Below are 16,224 nucleotides of genomic sequence, written 5' to 3' on the forward strand. Positions count from 1 at the left end.
TGAATAGACGCTCAAATACAATTGACTCTTTGCTATTACTCGCATGACCTACTCTCTCCTGTAACCAGTAAACAGGGGTAAATAACCTTATTTCAATTCCTCTACTCTTTCCCTCTCTGCAGTTGAGATCCATAATCTCCAGTTACAATACACTGCTCTGACAATACTGCATCACTTTCAAGTGTTTAAACATTTGGGTATTATGGCCCTTTAATGTGTTTTATTCATCTATATCTATGTAACACTTTGACTCTACATTATTACTCAATGTGAAACATTTATGTTTATGTTATGTTAAAACACCAAGTAAAGAATAAAAAAAAAAAAGATACAAACATATCAATATAGTATGTGAACAAAGCAACTGGAATACAGTAATTGCATACATCTGCATAACAGTGTCACAACAACAGTGAGAAAACAATACTGCAAGAGAACAGTAGTCACTTGAAATAAACTATAGGGATGGATGCTCAAAGTGCTCAAATTAGATTAGTTTGATTATCCTAGTCGAAATCAATGATATTACCAACCATCCGTACAGTTCAGGATATAAGAAGGATAGGGAGAAGAGAAAGAAATAAAAAAAATGGTGTTTCAGGGAGTGGGTTTAATCTTGCATCTGTCAAAAAAACAAACCAACCCCCCCAAAACAATATGTATTATAAGTTGTTTAGTCTTATAAACCACCACTGTTAAACAGCCATATTGTCTTTCTCATCCACAGAGTCCCAGGGATCCCAAATGTAATAAAATAGCTTTGTTTCGTAGTCTAGATCTATATACATAGTCCTCCATTGTCTTCAGGTATTTAAGTATATCCAAAATACCTTTCCAGTAAGGATCAGCCTGTTTTTTTCCAGTTCCTCCGTGGCCATGAATATATAAATCAAACATCTTTTAGGTTTACGCACCTTTATGAGTCTCAGATGAAGGAGAGCAACTTCAGAGGAGAGACTAAATGGCAGGTCTAAGAGGTGACATCATTTCTCAATTTTAAGGCAAAGAGGTTGAATAACAGGGCACGTCCACAAAATATGAAGGCTTCACCCCTTTGTCCACACCCCCTCTAACACACCAGGCAACAGGCTGGGGGCATTTTATGCAATTTAAAGGGTACAAAATGCCACCTAGTTAGCAACTTAAAAAAGAGCTCATAAAGGGTAACACAATGTACTGTGGTCTTAGTGAACTTTATGGCTTCTCACCACCTGTTAGGATGACGTTCATCCTTCCAGTCTGCCTTCCAAACTGAAACATATTGAGTTTTAATAAAATGGGGCAATTTAACATACCTCTTTTTTAATGTGCTGAAAGTGGAAAAACCGTCTGTGTGCCGAAGGTCCATTCAGGTGTTAATGGTCTAAGTGTATTAGAGAAGAAACCCCACAAGTGTGTTAGAGAAGAAACCCCACTCCCTCAGTAAGCCCTAAGACAATATTGATAACACTGAAGCCTACTAGGAAGGAAGGTTAGTGTATGATTCATGTTTTTTTTTTCAAGGTTATATTGCTGTTTTTATGTCTTAGATAAAAACTGTAGGTGTCAAATTTTTCTCTGAGAAAATAAAAACAGCATACAGACTATGGAATTTTATCAAGGACATTATAAACAAGAATTCATTATAATTTGGTATATATTTTTCTTATGGGAAAATAGAACCATCTTGTGCTATAGGATATTTGCTGGTTAATAAAAAAAATTATGCAGATTACATTAAACCAACCAAATAATACACCTGTTATAGGTGGTACACAGATTTATATATTACATTTCTTCATAAAATTTCAAGAGCATACACAATAAGTACGTGCATTCTGTTTTTTTTTTGCTCCGTTACGAATGCAGAAATAGTCTGCCCCAAGCCACACTTGTCTCTTTTCGGAGCCGCAAATATTCTTGGGAAAGTTCAAGACACTGAATTCTATGCAATTCCAGATCTCATCATGTTGCATTTTCACAAGAATATTTGCGGCTCCTAAAAGCCTATTTCCACATTTGCTATGGAATGAAAAAAACTAATGCACATGCCTAAGAAATGCACTGGAGGGGGGGGGGGGCAGACAACAACCAGGGAGAATCTTGATAGTAAAATTGCCCAATTATACTCAGTTCAGATAAAGTTAACATAAAATGGCTCCAAAACCTGCAGCATATGGACAACGTATATACAGTATCTCTTTCACTGATACTAATACATTTCTTCTCATGTAATCCCACACATAAATTCACACACTGAACTATTAATACACTATAATATATTTTCTTATTTTCCTTGTTCTCCATTATTTGAGAGAGGTTAATTTTTTTTTTTTTTAATTTTTATAGTAATAATAATAATTTTCTAAAGTGTCATATCGCATTCTATGGGCCCTAGGGACTGTTATGATAATAGTTTTTATCAATACAATGCATTTTACTATGTTTAGCTAAACTGTATAAAAATGATCCAAATTGCATATTGCAAATTATGCTAATTGCTTTATTCTACACTGGTAAATACACATTTTGACTATGCTAATAGTGAGCCTCTAATTATACTTTGTATCTCAAAATTGCCTCATACAGACACTTTTTTCTATATATATTTTGCTTTGCATCATCCAAATAAAATGAAAGTGTTTGTTGTATTATCTTTTATTAGGAAACTAGGCGATAAGTCTTCCCAGTGTAATGCTCGTGGGATATTCCACTATCAGAACAAACTTGGCTAGTAGTCTTTTTATCCCGGCGTCAAGTCGAATGATAGGAAATATCCCAGAGTAGAGAGAGAGTTTATAAAATGAGGTAAGCAGTATTCACAGCAGGCAGGGCAATACTCAGCGGCAACAGGAAGGTAATCCAGAAGAATGGCAGTTCAGGGGTAAACCAATAGAAGGATCGGGAACAGGCAGGAGTCAGCAACAAAAGGATATGCAGCAGTATAACAGTTCAGGGATAAACCAATAAAAAGACTGGGAACAAGCAGGAGTCAGCAACAAAAGGATATCTAGCAGTATAGCAGTTCAGGGGTAAACCAATAGAATGGTCAGACTGGCAGAGTTCGGCAACAAAGTAGCAATCCAGTAAGGGGTTAAGCAAGCAGAGTAGTCAAATAAGCAGAGTTCAGTATCAGTAGCAATCCAGTAGTTCAGGGGTTAAGGCAAGCAGAGTAGTCAAATGAGCAGAGTTCAGTATCAGTATAGCAATCCAGTAGTTCAGGGGTTAAGGCAAGAAGAGTAGTCAAACAAGCAGAGTTCAGTATCAGTATAGCAATCCAGTAGTTCAGGGGTTAAGGCAAGTAGATTAGTCAAACAAGCAGAGTTCAATATCAGTATAGCAATCCAGTAGTTCAGGGGTTAAGGCAAGCAGAGTAGTCAAACAAGCAGAGTTTAGTAGCAGTATAGCAATACAGTAGTTCAGGGGTTAAGGCAAGCAGAGTAGTCAAACAAGCAGAGTTCAGTATCAGTATAGCAATCCAGTAGTTCAAGGGTTAAGGCAAGCAGAGTAGTCAAACAGGCAGAGTTCATCAACAGAGTATCAATATAGCAATTCAGTAAACAGAAATGCAGCACCCAGGAGAACATGAAGTAACATCTATACTTGGGCACAGGTGAGAGAGACTGAGGCACTTACATAGGGAAGACAGGACGGGCAGTGATGATGTCATCACCGTGCTGCAGTTACACTGCCGCATCCCTAGCAACAGGCGGACTGCCTGCAATTCGTGGCAATGGCCACAGCAGAGCGGAGGAGCAGCGTGACACCCAGAGGGCAGTCTATGTTGAAAAAATACAAACCCCCAAGCTAAATTAACACAAAAAAGTAAAATGACAGAAAAAATGTAAACCTAAATTAATACCCCTATAAAAATAAAAAATCCCCCCAAAAACACCTCCTAGTCTAATACTAAACTACCAATAGCCCTTAAAAGGGCATTTTGTAGGGCATTGCCCTAAGTTAAACAGCTCTTTTACCTCTAAAAAATCCTAAGTCCCCCCCTAACAGTAAAAAAACTCCACCCACCCTCCAAAATAAAAAAAACCTAACACTAAAAAAAACTAAACTACTCATTGCCCCTAAAGGGCAATCAGCTCTTTTTCTAGCCCCCAAAAACCCTAATCTAAAAAATATAAAACCCAAAAATTAAAATAAAAAAGCCTAAACCTAAGCCCCAAATAGGTACTCACTGTTCCTGAAGTCTGGCGGAGAAATTCTTCTTCCAGACGGATCCATCATCTTCGATCTTCATCCGGAGTGAAGGTGGCATGGAGTGGAGGTGCGGAGCTGTGTTCCCGATGTCTGGATCCTCAGTGGTGGTCCTCAATGGTGGCGGTCCTCGGCGACGGCAGCGTTGCTCGACGGCATGGAAGCTCCTCTTCATCCGATGTCCGTCATAAACTGAAGATTGAATTCAAGGTACCGCAATCAATTTGGGGTACCTTGCATTCCTATTGGCTGATATTTTGAAATCAGCTAATAGGATTAGAGCTACTGAAATCCTATTGACTGTTCAAATCAGCCAATACAATTTCAGTAGCTCTCATCATATTGGCTGATTTAAAAAATTTAGCCAATAGGAATGCAAGGTACCCCAATAAATATGTGGTACCTTGCATTTAATCTTCAGTGTGCGGCAGACAATCGCATGAAGGGGAGCCTCCATGCCACCGAAGACTGCCACCACCTTGGACCGCCGCCGAGAATTGCCACATCTGGGAACACTGTTCCGCGCCGCCTTCGCTGTGGATGAAGATAGAAGATGATGGACCCGCCTGAAAGAATACCTTCTCCGCCGGACTTCAGGAACCATGAGTACCTATTTGGGGCTTTAGTGTTAGGCTTTTTTTGGGAGGGGGTTAGATTAGGGTTTTTGGGCAGTTAAAAAAGAGATGAATGCCCTTTTAAGGGCAATGGGTAGTTTAGGTTTTTTAGTGTTAAGTTTTTTATTTTGGGGGGTTTGGTGGGTGGGGGGTTTTACTGTTAGAGGGGGGACTTAGTATTTTTTTAAGGAAAAGAGCTGTTTAACTTAGGGCAATGCCTTACAAAAGGCCTTTTTAAGGGCTATTGGTAGTTTATTCTTAGATTAGGGGGTGTTTTTATTTTGGGGAGGCTTTAGGGATAAGGTTTATTTTTTTTTATTTTGGATAATGTGGTTTATTATTTTCTGTAATGTTAGTCTTTTTTATTTTGTGTAATTTTAGATTAATTTAATGTAATCTTAGGTTGTTTTTTTTTTTAAAGTACTGTTAGGATTTTTTTATTTTAATTGTAATGTAGTATTTTATTATTTTATGTAATTAAGGGGTTAATTTAGGGGGTGTTAGGTTAGGGGGCTTACTCATTAAATTAGTTATTTGCGTTGTGTGGGTTGGTGGTTTAGGAGTTAATAGGTAAATTAGGTTTAATGCGTTGTGGGGGGTTGGCAGAGTAGGGGTTAATATGTTAATTACATTTATTGCGTTGGTGGTGGACGTTTAGGGGTTAATAAATTAATTATTTAATTTGCGATTAGGGGTTAATAGATGTATTAGGTAGTTTGCGATGTTGGGGTTGCGGATTTAGGGGTTAATTATTTTATTAGGTAGTTTGTTGTTTTTTTTCTTCTGAATACTTTGTGCTGGCCGGTAGTTTTTTTAAATACTTATTGCGGGTGGTTAGTTGTTTTTTTAATACTTATTGCGGGCGGTTAAGTTTTTTTTAATACTTATTGCGGGCGGTTAGGTTTTTTTTTTTATACTTATTGCGGGCGGTTACGTTTTTTTTTTAATACTTATTGTGGGCGGTTAGTTTTTTTTTTTTGTAATGCTCCGTTTGCCTCTGCTGCATCCCGGTGGTTTCCGCAAATGGCAGGGTGGTGAAATAATTATTCTTTCACCACCCTGCCATTTTCGGAATTTACCGGGATGCAGCGAAGGCAAACAGAGCAGTACAAAAAATAAGATGCATCCAGGTGAATTTTTTTGGCTGCCTCGCACAGCCAACATTACTTTGAGGATTCGTGCGCAACTGGCGATGGCGACAGACGCCTTACAAACGCGATTATAGTATAGATAGCTTTGCTATTTGTATAATACAATTTTTTGGATTATTCTACTATAGCATAAGTTTGCTGATTACTGAATTATCACCACAATTATTTTACTAATTGCTAATTGCATGTCTGTTTTGTTTGCTTTATCACTGGTTTGTTATTTTTACAGATTTGTATTTTCACATATAATTTATAAATGGTGTTATCCTAATTATACTATATAAATAACGTTACATGAAAAAGAGTTCTGTATGTTTTTTTTATCTAAAGTAGTAACATGTGTGCTTCCTTTTATAGATACCATTACAAATAAGTCCTATTTTGTATCAACCAATACTCCTATATTATCAAGACAGCTCTCAATATCCCTACAATATCATGTCATGTCTCAATAAGTTTATCTTTCCTGCTATGTATTGAGCCCAGGACCATATGACAAATATACACATCCAAATGCTCCTTAACCATTATAACTGAAAAGTAACCCTCACTAAAAATTTTACTAAATTCGTACATAAGGCATAGTAAATTAATTTTTTTTTTTTTGTCTAACTAATAATTTACTTCTGCAAACTACTTTTTCCTTTCATTCCAGAGGTTCTGGAGATACATCCATGCTACGCACTGATTGGTCAAATTAGTGCAGGTACCAATTTTTTATCTGGCTACAGCAAAGCAGACCACATAAACATAGGTTTTTATGGGGTGCAACCCTACACTGCTACAGATTAACAAAGCCCTGCAAATTGTGAAAACTAAAGGGTTAATACCCTAAAAATGATTTTCTATGCAAATAATTAGTAACACCTCTGCTAAAACTCTTTACACTAACAATGATAGGTTAGTAAAGAAATGGAAGGGTTTAATTTTAATTGCAAAAAAAGACTAACAGATACACTCACAGGGATACATACTATTACAGGGACACATAATCTGCTGCTAACTCTTATATTATTTATCTGATAGTGCTACAAAATCCCTTACAGAATTCTCTAAAGGCAAATTTTACCTTGATAGCTGTGTATCTTGCTGTGGGTCATAACAAACATTTTCGTATGTGAAGGTGAGGCAAATAAACATTTCAAATTTGCATTTAATGTATGCTGTAAAGATCATTATGGAATTATGTGTAAAAACTTGCATTAATAGTATACATTAAAATTTGTATTAAAATCCCACAGCAAAACGCAAATTTACATTAAGGCCTGAAAATAATATTTAATGGAAACTGTAAATGTACGCCATTTCCCAAAACAAAGTTAAAATGGTAATCAAGAGGTCAAATTTCAAAGGATTGCATATTAATTTTTTTTTAAATGAGTCTCAGCTTTAGCAAGTGGGCTGAATATGAACATTCCTTTGGTTTTTATGAAATGTTTTCATTGTAATCAGATATTGCTAAGTACCTGCACACCTGCAGGTCTTGCTGTTTTGTCTCGCCAAATGAAAGCTGGTGAGTTTGCTTTAAAAGATGCTTATTATACTGAAGGAAAAAGAGATGTATGCAAACTAGAAACAAATGCAAAGTAGATTATACTGAAAATAGCTTATTTTGATTTGTATGTGCTTCCATAAAAAAATGTTGCTATTGTTGCCAGGTACCGCCTGTGAAATTTGTTCTTCCCTGCAAAATTCTGCATGCCACACAGCTTCATTACTCTCTATGGAAGTAAGCTTGCAAATCGCCAGGACATTTAGGTTCAGCTTCTTTTTTTAGAGAATTCAGTGATGATTGACATGATATTTCTTGCCATGCTAATTCATTTTATGTAACTGAGTCTCTACTGCTTCCTGCACTTTCCCTAAGTGAAACTATATGAGGAGCACTATAAATCCAATACAGTCCAGCACTGTTGTAGGTCAGGGGTGCAAGCAGAGGGTTACTGCATACAACCCACATGTAGATCATACATACAGCGGATATAAAAAGTCTCCACACCCTTATGAAATTGCAGGTTTTTAAAATGTAAAGACATAAATAACAACAATGTAAAGTCAGACTTTTTCCATCTCTTATATGATCTTCCAACAAACAAAAATCCAGAGAAAAAAAAAATAGTTATAGTGCCCTCCACTAATATTGGCACCTTTGGTAAATATGAGCAAAGAAGACTGCGAAAAATGTCTTTAGTGTTTAACCTTTTGATCTTTTGTTTAAAAAAGACACAAACATACTTTGCTCTCATGGATATCAAACGATTGCAAACACAACACAGGTTTATTTGTTAAATATATGCAGGGCACAATTAATGGCACCCCTATGAATTCATATACGAAAAATACTTTCTAAAGATACCATTATTTTCATCATATCTTATAATTTACTATAAAAAAATGATAAAATATGACAAAAAAATGGAAAAAACACACTTTTTCTAACTTTGACCCCCAAAATCTGTTACACATCTACAACCACCAAAAAAACACCCATGCTAAATAGTTTCTAAATTTTGTCCTGAGTTTATAAATACCCAATGTTTACATGTTCTTTGCTTTTTTTGCAAGTTATAGGGCAATAAATACAAGTAGCACTTTGCTATTTCCAAACCACTTTTTTTCAAAATTAGCGTTAGTTACATTGGGACACTGATATCTTTCAGGAATCCCTGAATATCCCTTGACATGTATATATTTTTTTTAGAAGACATCCAAAAGTACTGATCTAGGCCCATTTTGGTATATTTCATGCCACCATTTCACCGCCAAATGAGATCAAATATAAAAAAAAAAAACACTTTTTCATAATTTTTTTCACAAACTTTAGGTTTCTCACTGAAATTATTTACAAACAGCTTGTGCTATTATGGCACAAATGGTTGTAAATGCTTCTCTGGGATCCCCTTTGTTCAGAAATAGCAGACTAATATGGCTTTGGCGTTGCTTTTTGGTAATTAGAAATCCGCTAAATGCCACTGCGCACCACACATGTATTATGCCAAGCAGTGAAGAGGTTAATTAGGGAGCATGTAGGGAGCTTCTAGGGTTAATTTTAGCTTTAGTGTAGTGTAGTAGACAACCCCAAGTATTGATCTAGGCCCATCTTGGTATATTTCCTGCCACCATATCACAGCCAAATGCGATCAAATAAAAAAAAATGTTACATTTTTCACAATTTTAGGTTTCTCACTGAAATTATTTACAAACAACTTGTGCAATTATGGCATAAATAGTTGTAAATGCTTCTCTGGGATCCCCTTTGTTCAGAAATAGCAGACATTTATGGCTTTTGTGTTGCTTTTTGGTAATTAGAAGGCCGCTAAATGCTGCTGTGCATCACATGTGTATTATGCCCAGCAGTGCAGAGGTTAATTAGATAGCTTGTAGGGAGCTTGCAGTTTTTGCTTTAGTGTAGAGATCAGCCTCCCACCTGACACATCCCACCCCCTGATCCCTCCCAAACATCTCTCTTCCCTCACCCACCCCACAATTGTCCCCGCCATCTTAAGTACTGGCAGAAAGTCTGCCAGTACTAAAATAAAAGGCATTTAAAAATAAATAAATAAATAAAAATATCTGTTTAGCTGTGATGGACCCCCCCTTAGCCCCCAACCTCTCTGATCCCCCCCAAACAGCTTTATAACCCTTGCCCACAACCTATTTGCTGCCATCTTGGGTACTGGCAGCTGTCTGCCAGTACCCTAAAAATGTTTTTTTTTTTTTTATTTTTTTTATGTAATTACATTTTTTCTGTAGTGTAGCTGCCCCCCCTCAATACCCTCCTCCCCCTCCCAGATCCTTTTCACAGTTATTTTCCCCCCTCCCTCTCTCCCATTCATTAATTCATTGGTGGCAGTGGTTGTTACGCAATCGCGTGCACACATGCGCGTGCACGCGCGCTCCCTGCAGGCCCCCACACGCTCCCGGCACCCGGCGTGCACATTGCACATTCAGGAACCGGATGCCGGGTAGCGATGGGTCGCCCACCCGCCTCCCTTGGGCTGCTCCCAAACCCTCGCACCCACCCACAAACGATCGGGCCCATCGCTACCGGTGCAGAGAGGGCCACAGAGTGGCTCTCTCTGCATCGGTTTTGGAAAAAAGGTATTGCAGTGATGCCTCAATATCAAGGCATCACAGCAATACCTTGAAAGCGACTGGAAGCGATCAGGGTCGCTTCCAGCCGCTTTAAACCCTGATGTCATACAGGGTACGTCGCTGGTCTTTAAAGACCAGGTTGTGTGTGACGTACCCTGTACGGCATGTGTCGTTAAAGGGTTAACATATATTGATTCCAAATAAACTCTTTGGGAAAAAATGGAGACCCTTTTTAATTAATAACCACACACCTGGGTGAGTAGGAACAGGAAATTATTCAACCATGACTTCCTGTTTCACAGGGGTATAAATATGAGGTAACCCATAGGCTAAATTCCCTTAGTAATTTATGACAATGGGTAAGACCAACAATATTAGCAGTGATGTGCGGCAAAAGGTTGTTGTTTAAGAGATAGTTTCAAATGAGTAATCACCATTGGGCCACTGATTTCACAATAGGAATATGTTGGATGGATCACCACCATGACACACAACTCTCATTAGTCTGGTCCAATGGTTTTGGGGCATAGAAAGTGAAAGTCAGCGCCCACCTATGCTAGCCTATAAGGGAGCAGGCAATTTTAACTGATTATAACGGCTGACTTTAGATCACATGATAAAGAACAACTAACATTCTTTGTTACCTTGGCTGTTGGCAATTACGTCAAAATGATTAAAGATCCATGTGTCCATCACCTCAAAACAGATAAAACATTGAATAATGACTTTGTGATCTACCTAATTTAACGCCCATGTGGAGTAATTTATATTAGAGAGTTGCTCTGTAAAATACGGGAAATATTTAATGAACACAAGTCCTGGATTTAACAAGTATTTCACAAAAGTAGACAGCAATGTGTCAGAGCTGAGATTTCAAATCATTGATCACATAGTAAAATCTACACATGGGAGTTAAAGGGATATGAAACCCCAAAAAATAATTTGTGATTCAGACAGAGCATATCATTTTTTTTAAATGTTATAATTTTCTGCTATTATCAAATTTGCTTCGCTCACGTGTTATTCTTTGTTGAAGAGATACCTTGGTAGGTGTCTGGAGCATGACATGGCAGAAATAGTGCTGCCATATAGTGCTCTTGCAAATGCATAATATTCTTCCAAAACTGCTGCCATATAGTGCTCCTGAGTTTATGTTTCTGCTTTTTAACAAAAGATATCAAGAGCACAATAAAAGTTTGATATTAGAAGTAAATTAGAAAGTTGTTTAAATTGCATTCTCTATCTGAATCCTGAAAGAAAAATGTTGGGTTCCATGTCCCTTTAAAATGAAAGGAAGCATATTGGATTCATAAATCAGATCTATTACAAACAGTGGGTATGAAGAAGGAAATAGTGGTGACATAGATTAGAGATTTTACCCTGGAATGAAAACACCAGCCCTTCTTCATATAAGAACCCCCCCCCCCCCCGATACACCTTTATATTCTAGACTAGCTTTTTCACCTGCTCTAAGGCTACTCCCATATAGCCTTTGAATTGGATATGATAGACCACTCCCTATTGAATTGTGCATAAAATTGGAAAACCAAATTAGTCCTCTCTTCTCTCCCCGCCCCCCTCCTGCTGATGATGGCTGATTTTGGACAAAGAGAGAAAACACACATTAGAGAATTTGGCTAAATATTCTACCTTCTTTTTCTGGGATAAATTATTTTATTTAGTTTGCAGTGTTCCACAAACTGAAGTTGTGGTAGCTATAGTTGCCCTGTATTGATTGGACAGTTTTGTTGTAAAATATAAGTGTATGTTAACATGTAAATATTCAACTTATTTAAGCAAATGTATTAGTTCCTATTAAATCTCTTTTGCAAAAATTATAAACAGACCTGTTAGTGTTTAATATTTTTTAATGGTTTAGTGGTTTCACCATAAAATTATGTTTAGTTAGTATTAAATTAAAAAGCGATCACATTAATAACCCCACTCATCCCCTCTCCTTAAATATTTTTTTTTTCTTCACAATTCAGATAGGGCATTCAATTTTAAGCAACTTTCTAATTTACTCCTATTATAAATTGTTCTCCTTTCTCTTGCTATCTTTATTTGAAAAGCAAGAATGCCAACTTAGGTTCAGCACATGGGTTGTGCTTGCTGATTGGTGGCTAAATGTAGCTACCAATCAGCATGCGCTATCCAGGGTGCTAAACCAAAAATGGGCCGGCTCCTTAGCTTAGATTCCTGCTTTTTCAAATAAGGATAGCAATAGAACAAAATTGATAATAGGAGTAAATAAGAATTTTGCTTTAAATTGCATGCTCTATTTGAATCATGAAAAATTTGGGGTTAGTATCACTTTAATCTCCCTTTAATCTCTGTGTAAGTCCTTATTCGCTAAATTGAAGAGAGCTCACTATGAGCAAGATTTATCATTGAAGTTCTCCTATTTTTGCACCTATAAATGCACACACGATTTAATGCCCCTATTTATCATTCTAAAATGCACCTAAAAATTGGCTAGTTCAGCTGTAAAATTCTCCTACTTGGTTCGCGCTCGCCTAGGTGCATAGGAGAGCAAAAAAAGGGTTAAATTAGGTTGCCGCAGTTGTATTCTCTATTGTATGCCTTGTTAAATCGACTAGTTACTTATAATTTTTAGCGCCTAGAGCAGACTTAAAGCTCTCCTTCAAAATAGTGCATTAAAGGGACAGTACACTGTAAAATTATTTTAATATTAATGTATTTTCAATTACTTGGTATACCAGCTGCAGAGTATAGAATGTATGAGAAATTGCATTTTCCAGTTTATTTGTGTTTATGAATAGCTTTGTGTACACAGACTTGTTTCTTTATCTTATATTTGTCTGGAAAACAAAGAGAGAACACTGGAAAAACATTTTTTTCCCTTAACTATCCTGCACCCCACTGGGAGTGTAATTTATTCTGCTGGTTGTGTTTACTTAGGGTATTTAATAGCCTAAACTCCAGTATACAAACTTTTACTAATGGTGGGGATACCACAGGCTAAATCGGCTATTTCAAATGCCAAAATAGGGGTAAAGGAGCGACGTCAAAACAAGTTAATACACTCCAGCAGGTAAAATGGATCATTGGTAACAATTTAAAAGGGAGAACATTTTTGGGTGAACTCTCTATTTAAAGTTCTCCATAAGTACTATGGAAAACAGCAGTAGAAATCAATTAGTATAAGAAAAAAAGAAATCTTGCAGCTGCTGCACATTGTGGAGATAACAGTGTGCAGTACCTACTCCACAGTAAAGAATTTAAGACAAAAATATGAAGCTTTATGATTCATTTTTAAGATATATGAATGTTTCTATATTATCTTATATTCTGTGAAAAAAAACAGTATTTTTTATTTAAAAAAAGTTATGTTTGTAAATATATATACCGGTATATATATATATATATATATATATATATATATATATATATGTTTATGATTATGGTGTCCTTTTTTAATTGAAAATGTTTAAACTTTAAATATATACATTTTAGTACTTTTGGGTATTTCAGTGAACGAGATTAAAACTAACAAGAGAATTTGCTTATTTTTAATAATACATAAAGCGCATATACAGGTAGTCCTCAGTTTACGCCGGGGTTAGGTTCCAGAAGGAATGGTTGTAAATCGAAACCGTTGTAAATTGAAACCCAGTTTATAATGTAAGTCAATGGGAGTGAGGGGGATAGGTTCCAGGCCCCTCTCAAAATTGTCATAAGTAACACCTAATACATTATTTTTAAAGCTTTGAAATGAAGACTTTAAATGCTAAACAGCATTATAAACCTAATAAAATAATCACACAACACAGAATATATAATTAAACTAAGTTAAATGAACAAAAACATTTGCTAAACAGCATTATAAACCTAATAAAATAATCACACAACACAGACTTCACTTGCATTTTTCTGCAAACAGTTATTTCTATGTATTCCAATCTGGACTGATTTATAGACAGGAAGATCTTGTTCCTTTGAAATCTGCTCAATAGCTCAGGTCTGGTTAAACTGATTAATTTCAGCTTGCTTGGCTTTGCTGCAACACAAGCGGACAGCTCCACCTACTGTCTATTTTAATAAATGCACTGCTTCTCAATGCTTTTCAATAGCAGTCACATGACTGGAAAAAAAGGTTGTTATTCTGAAACGGTGTAAATTGAACCGTTGTAAAACGAGGGCCACCTGTACCAATTAGACAGGAGAAATTTATCATTACATTGCCTGAGCTCGTCTATGGAAAATCATGATTAATGTGTATTTATTCACTAAGTTAAAGAGAGCTCACTATATAATTTTGGTGAATAATAATAAGGAAATAAACTAGTCTTCTTTTCTCAATTGTGTAGTGATTGTAATGAGGTTCATTTAGTTATGAACAAAATGTTAATTGATGTAAAAGTCTTTATTCACTGAGCCAAGGAGAACTCATTGTGTACTATATAGAGCCTATGTTTCTGTATTAGTTTAAGTTGCCTAACCACTAAAGAGCAACAATACAACTAACTTTGGGGTAGATTCCTATCCATTAATAACGTATCTATTGATTTCGTGTTTTTTTTTGTTTTTTTTTTGCAGAAAAACACCATTAAAGTAAATGGGATTTTTTGTAGTTATATCAGTTGATTAGTGTTTTGAAGAGATGGGAACCAACCCCTATATGTGGTTAAATATATCTAATGAGTTAATTCTGGATTTGTCATAGGGTATTTAACTAAGAGTTGTGTAGGTATTGCTTTTCATGAGATGATCAAGGTCTACGGACCGAAACGTTGTCTGTCTTTATGGTTACAGGTCTGAAATAAACAAGAGATTCTATTGGAATTGTTCCTGTTCTATTTTATGTATTATACTAGCAGCACTCTCATTTAGCTGTAGTACCTCCCAGCTCAGCTAGAGGGCACTCTGGCTACTGCAGCAGCATCATCCCTAGGAGGAGGCGGTGGGAAGCAGCTTGTCCTGTTTATTCCCATCCATCCTCTGCTGTGGTTCTGCACACACAGGAATGGACCAGTCTCCGGGGGTCCCTGAGGCTGCCTTCCCACCATCATCCTTGGACTAAGCAGGTACAGGACACGCCAGGTGTCAGTAGGACCATGCTCCTTGTTGTTTGCATCCTGTAACGGGAGAGAAGCAGAAGAGGCAGCTGGAGGAGGAGGAGGAGACGAAGCAGATTCTCTGGTTGCTAAGGTAATCCCAGCTGGTCCTCTCCTGGGTTACACGGAGATCTAACACCCAGGCTTCCTCCATGAAATCACATTTTATTTTTTTCTGTAAATGATGCATTTGTGTCTTGTTTAGCTACTATTTGTGATAATGAGTCGCTTTAACACGATGCAAAATTCCCAGTCTCCATCAATAGAAACAACGACTAAAACACAACCATCAAAGCAGACGCATATTATTGTACACAGATTCCAAAGGGAAAATGACGTTTGCATTGGAATTTTTCTTGCATTTGGTTCTTTGATTCATTTACCCTTTAGTTGCTGTGTGATAATCCTGCACTGCATTGCATAGCAATACCTTGTATCATTATTTGGCATCCAGAGGGTTAGGCTATGTGCTAATGTGTGCTATGATAATCTAGTATTCTATCTGAATTCACCTATGTGCTTAGATTCCTACACAACAGGCATCACAACATAATCATGGTGGTTTTTAATGTTCAGTATTTGGGGGTGGCAATTTTCATTGTGTTGCTATGATTGAAGGTGTGTTTGCTATTTGCTAATGTTGATGTCAGTATTTTTCTATAGGTTTATGTAAGAATAAATTACTTTTTTTAATGCTAATTCATTGGTAATGCATATGTTTGGGTTGTATTACGGTGGAGGGTTGGATTAGACACTGCATATTTAGATATTGTGATTTATTTATATTTTTGACCATAGGGATGGGCTGTCTTAATCCTAAAAACTGTTTTGCAGCTGTTTGCTGGAGCTGTAATAGTTTGATTAAAAAATAACTTAGATTTGAAAACTATGCATGAAGTTGATTTACAAAATATAGCATTTTACCATTTGGCTTGATATTTAAATTGATTTGAATACACATTTTTATGATGAGTTTATGTTGCTTAGCTATGCCTTTAGTAAATTATTATATATGGTGCTTGTATGCAGTATTTGAATTAGGACATGCATACAAAACAATGCTTGACTCTGTAATTAGGTTATCTGGAATATATTTAG

General features: G+C 36.5%; 1 protein-coding gene across 1 annotated transcript in view; it reads left to right on the forward strand.

Moving 5' to 3' along the window:
* The first annotated feature begins 3,545 nt into the window (after positions 1 to 3,545).
* LOC128657148 (proline-rich protein 9-like) overlaps positions 3,546 to 16,224 on the forward strand; it is a 46,573-nt gene continuing 33,894 nt past the window's right edge. Inside the window, exon 1 of the mRNA XM_053711394.1 lies at positions 3,546 to 3,592. Within this exon, the coding sequence (XP_053567369.1) occupies positions 3,546 to 3,592 (47 nt within the window). The remainder of the gene's footprint in view (positions 3,593 to 16,224) is intronic.

The sequence above is a fragment of the Bombina bombina genome, chromosome 1 (assembly GCF_027579735.1).
Source record: "Bombina bombina isolate aBomBom1 chromosome 1, aBomBom1.pri, whole genome shotgun sequence".
Classification (NCBI taxonomy): domain Eukaryota; kingdom Metazoa; phylum Chordata; class Amphibia; order Anura; family Bombinatoridae; genus Bombina; species Bombina bombina.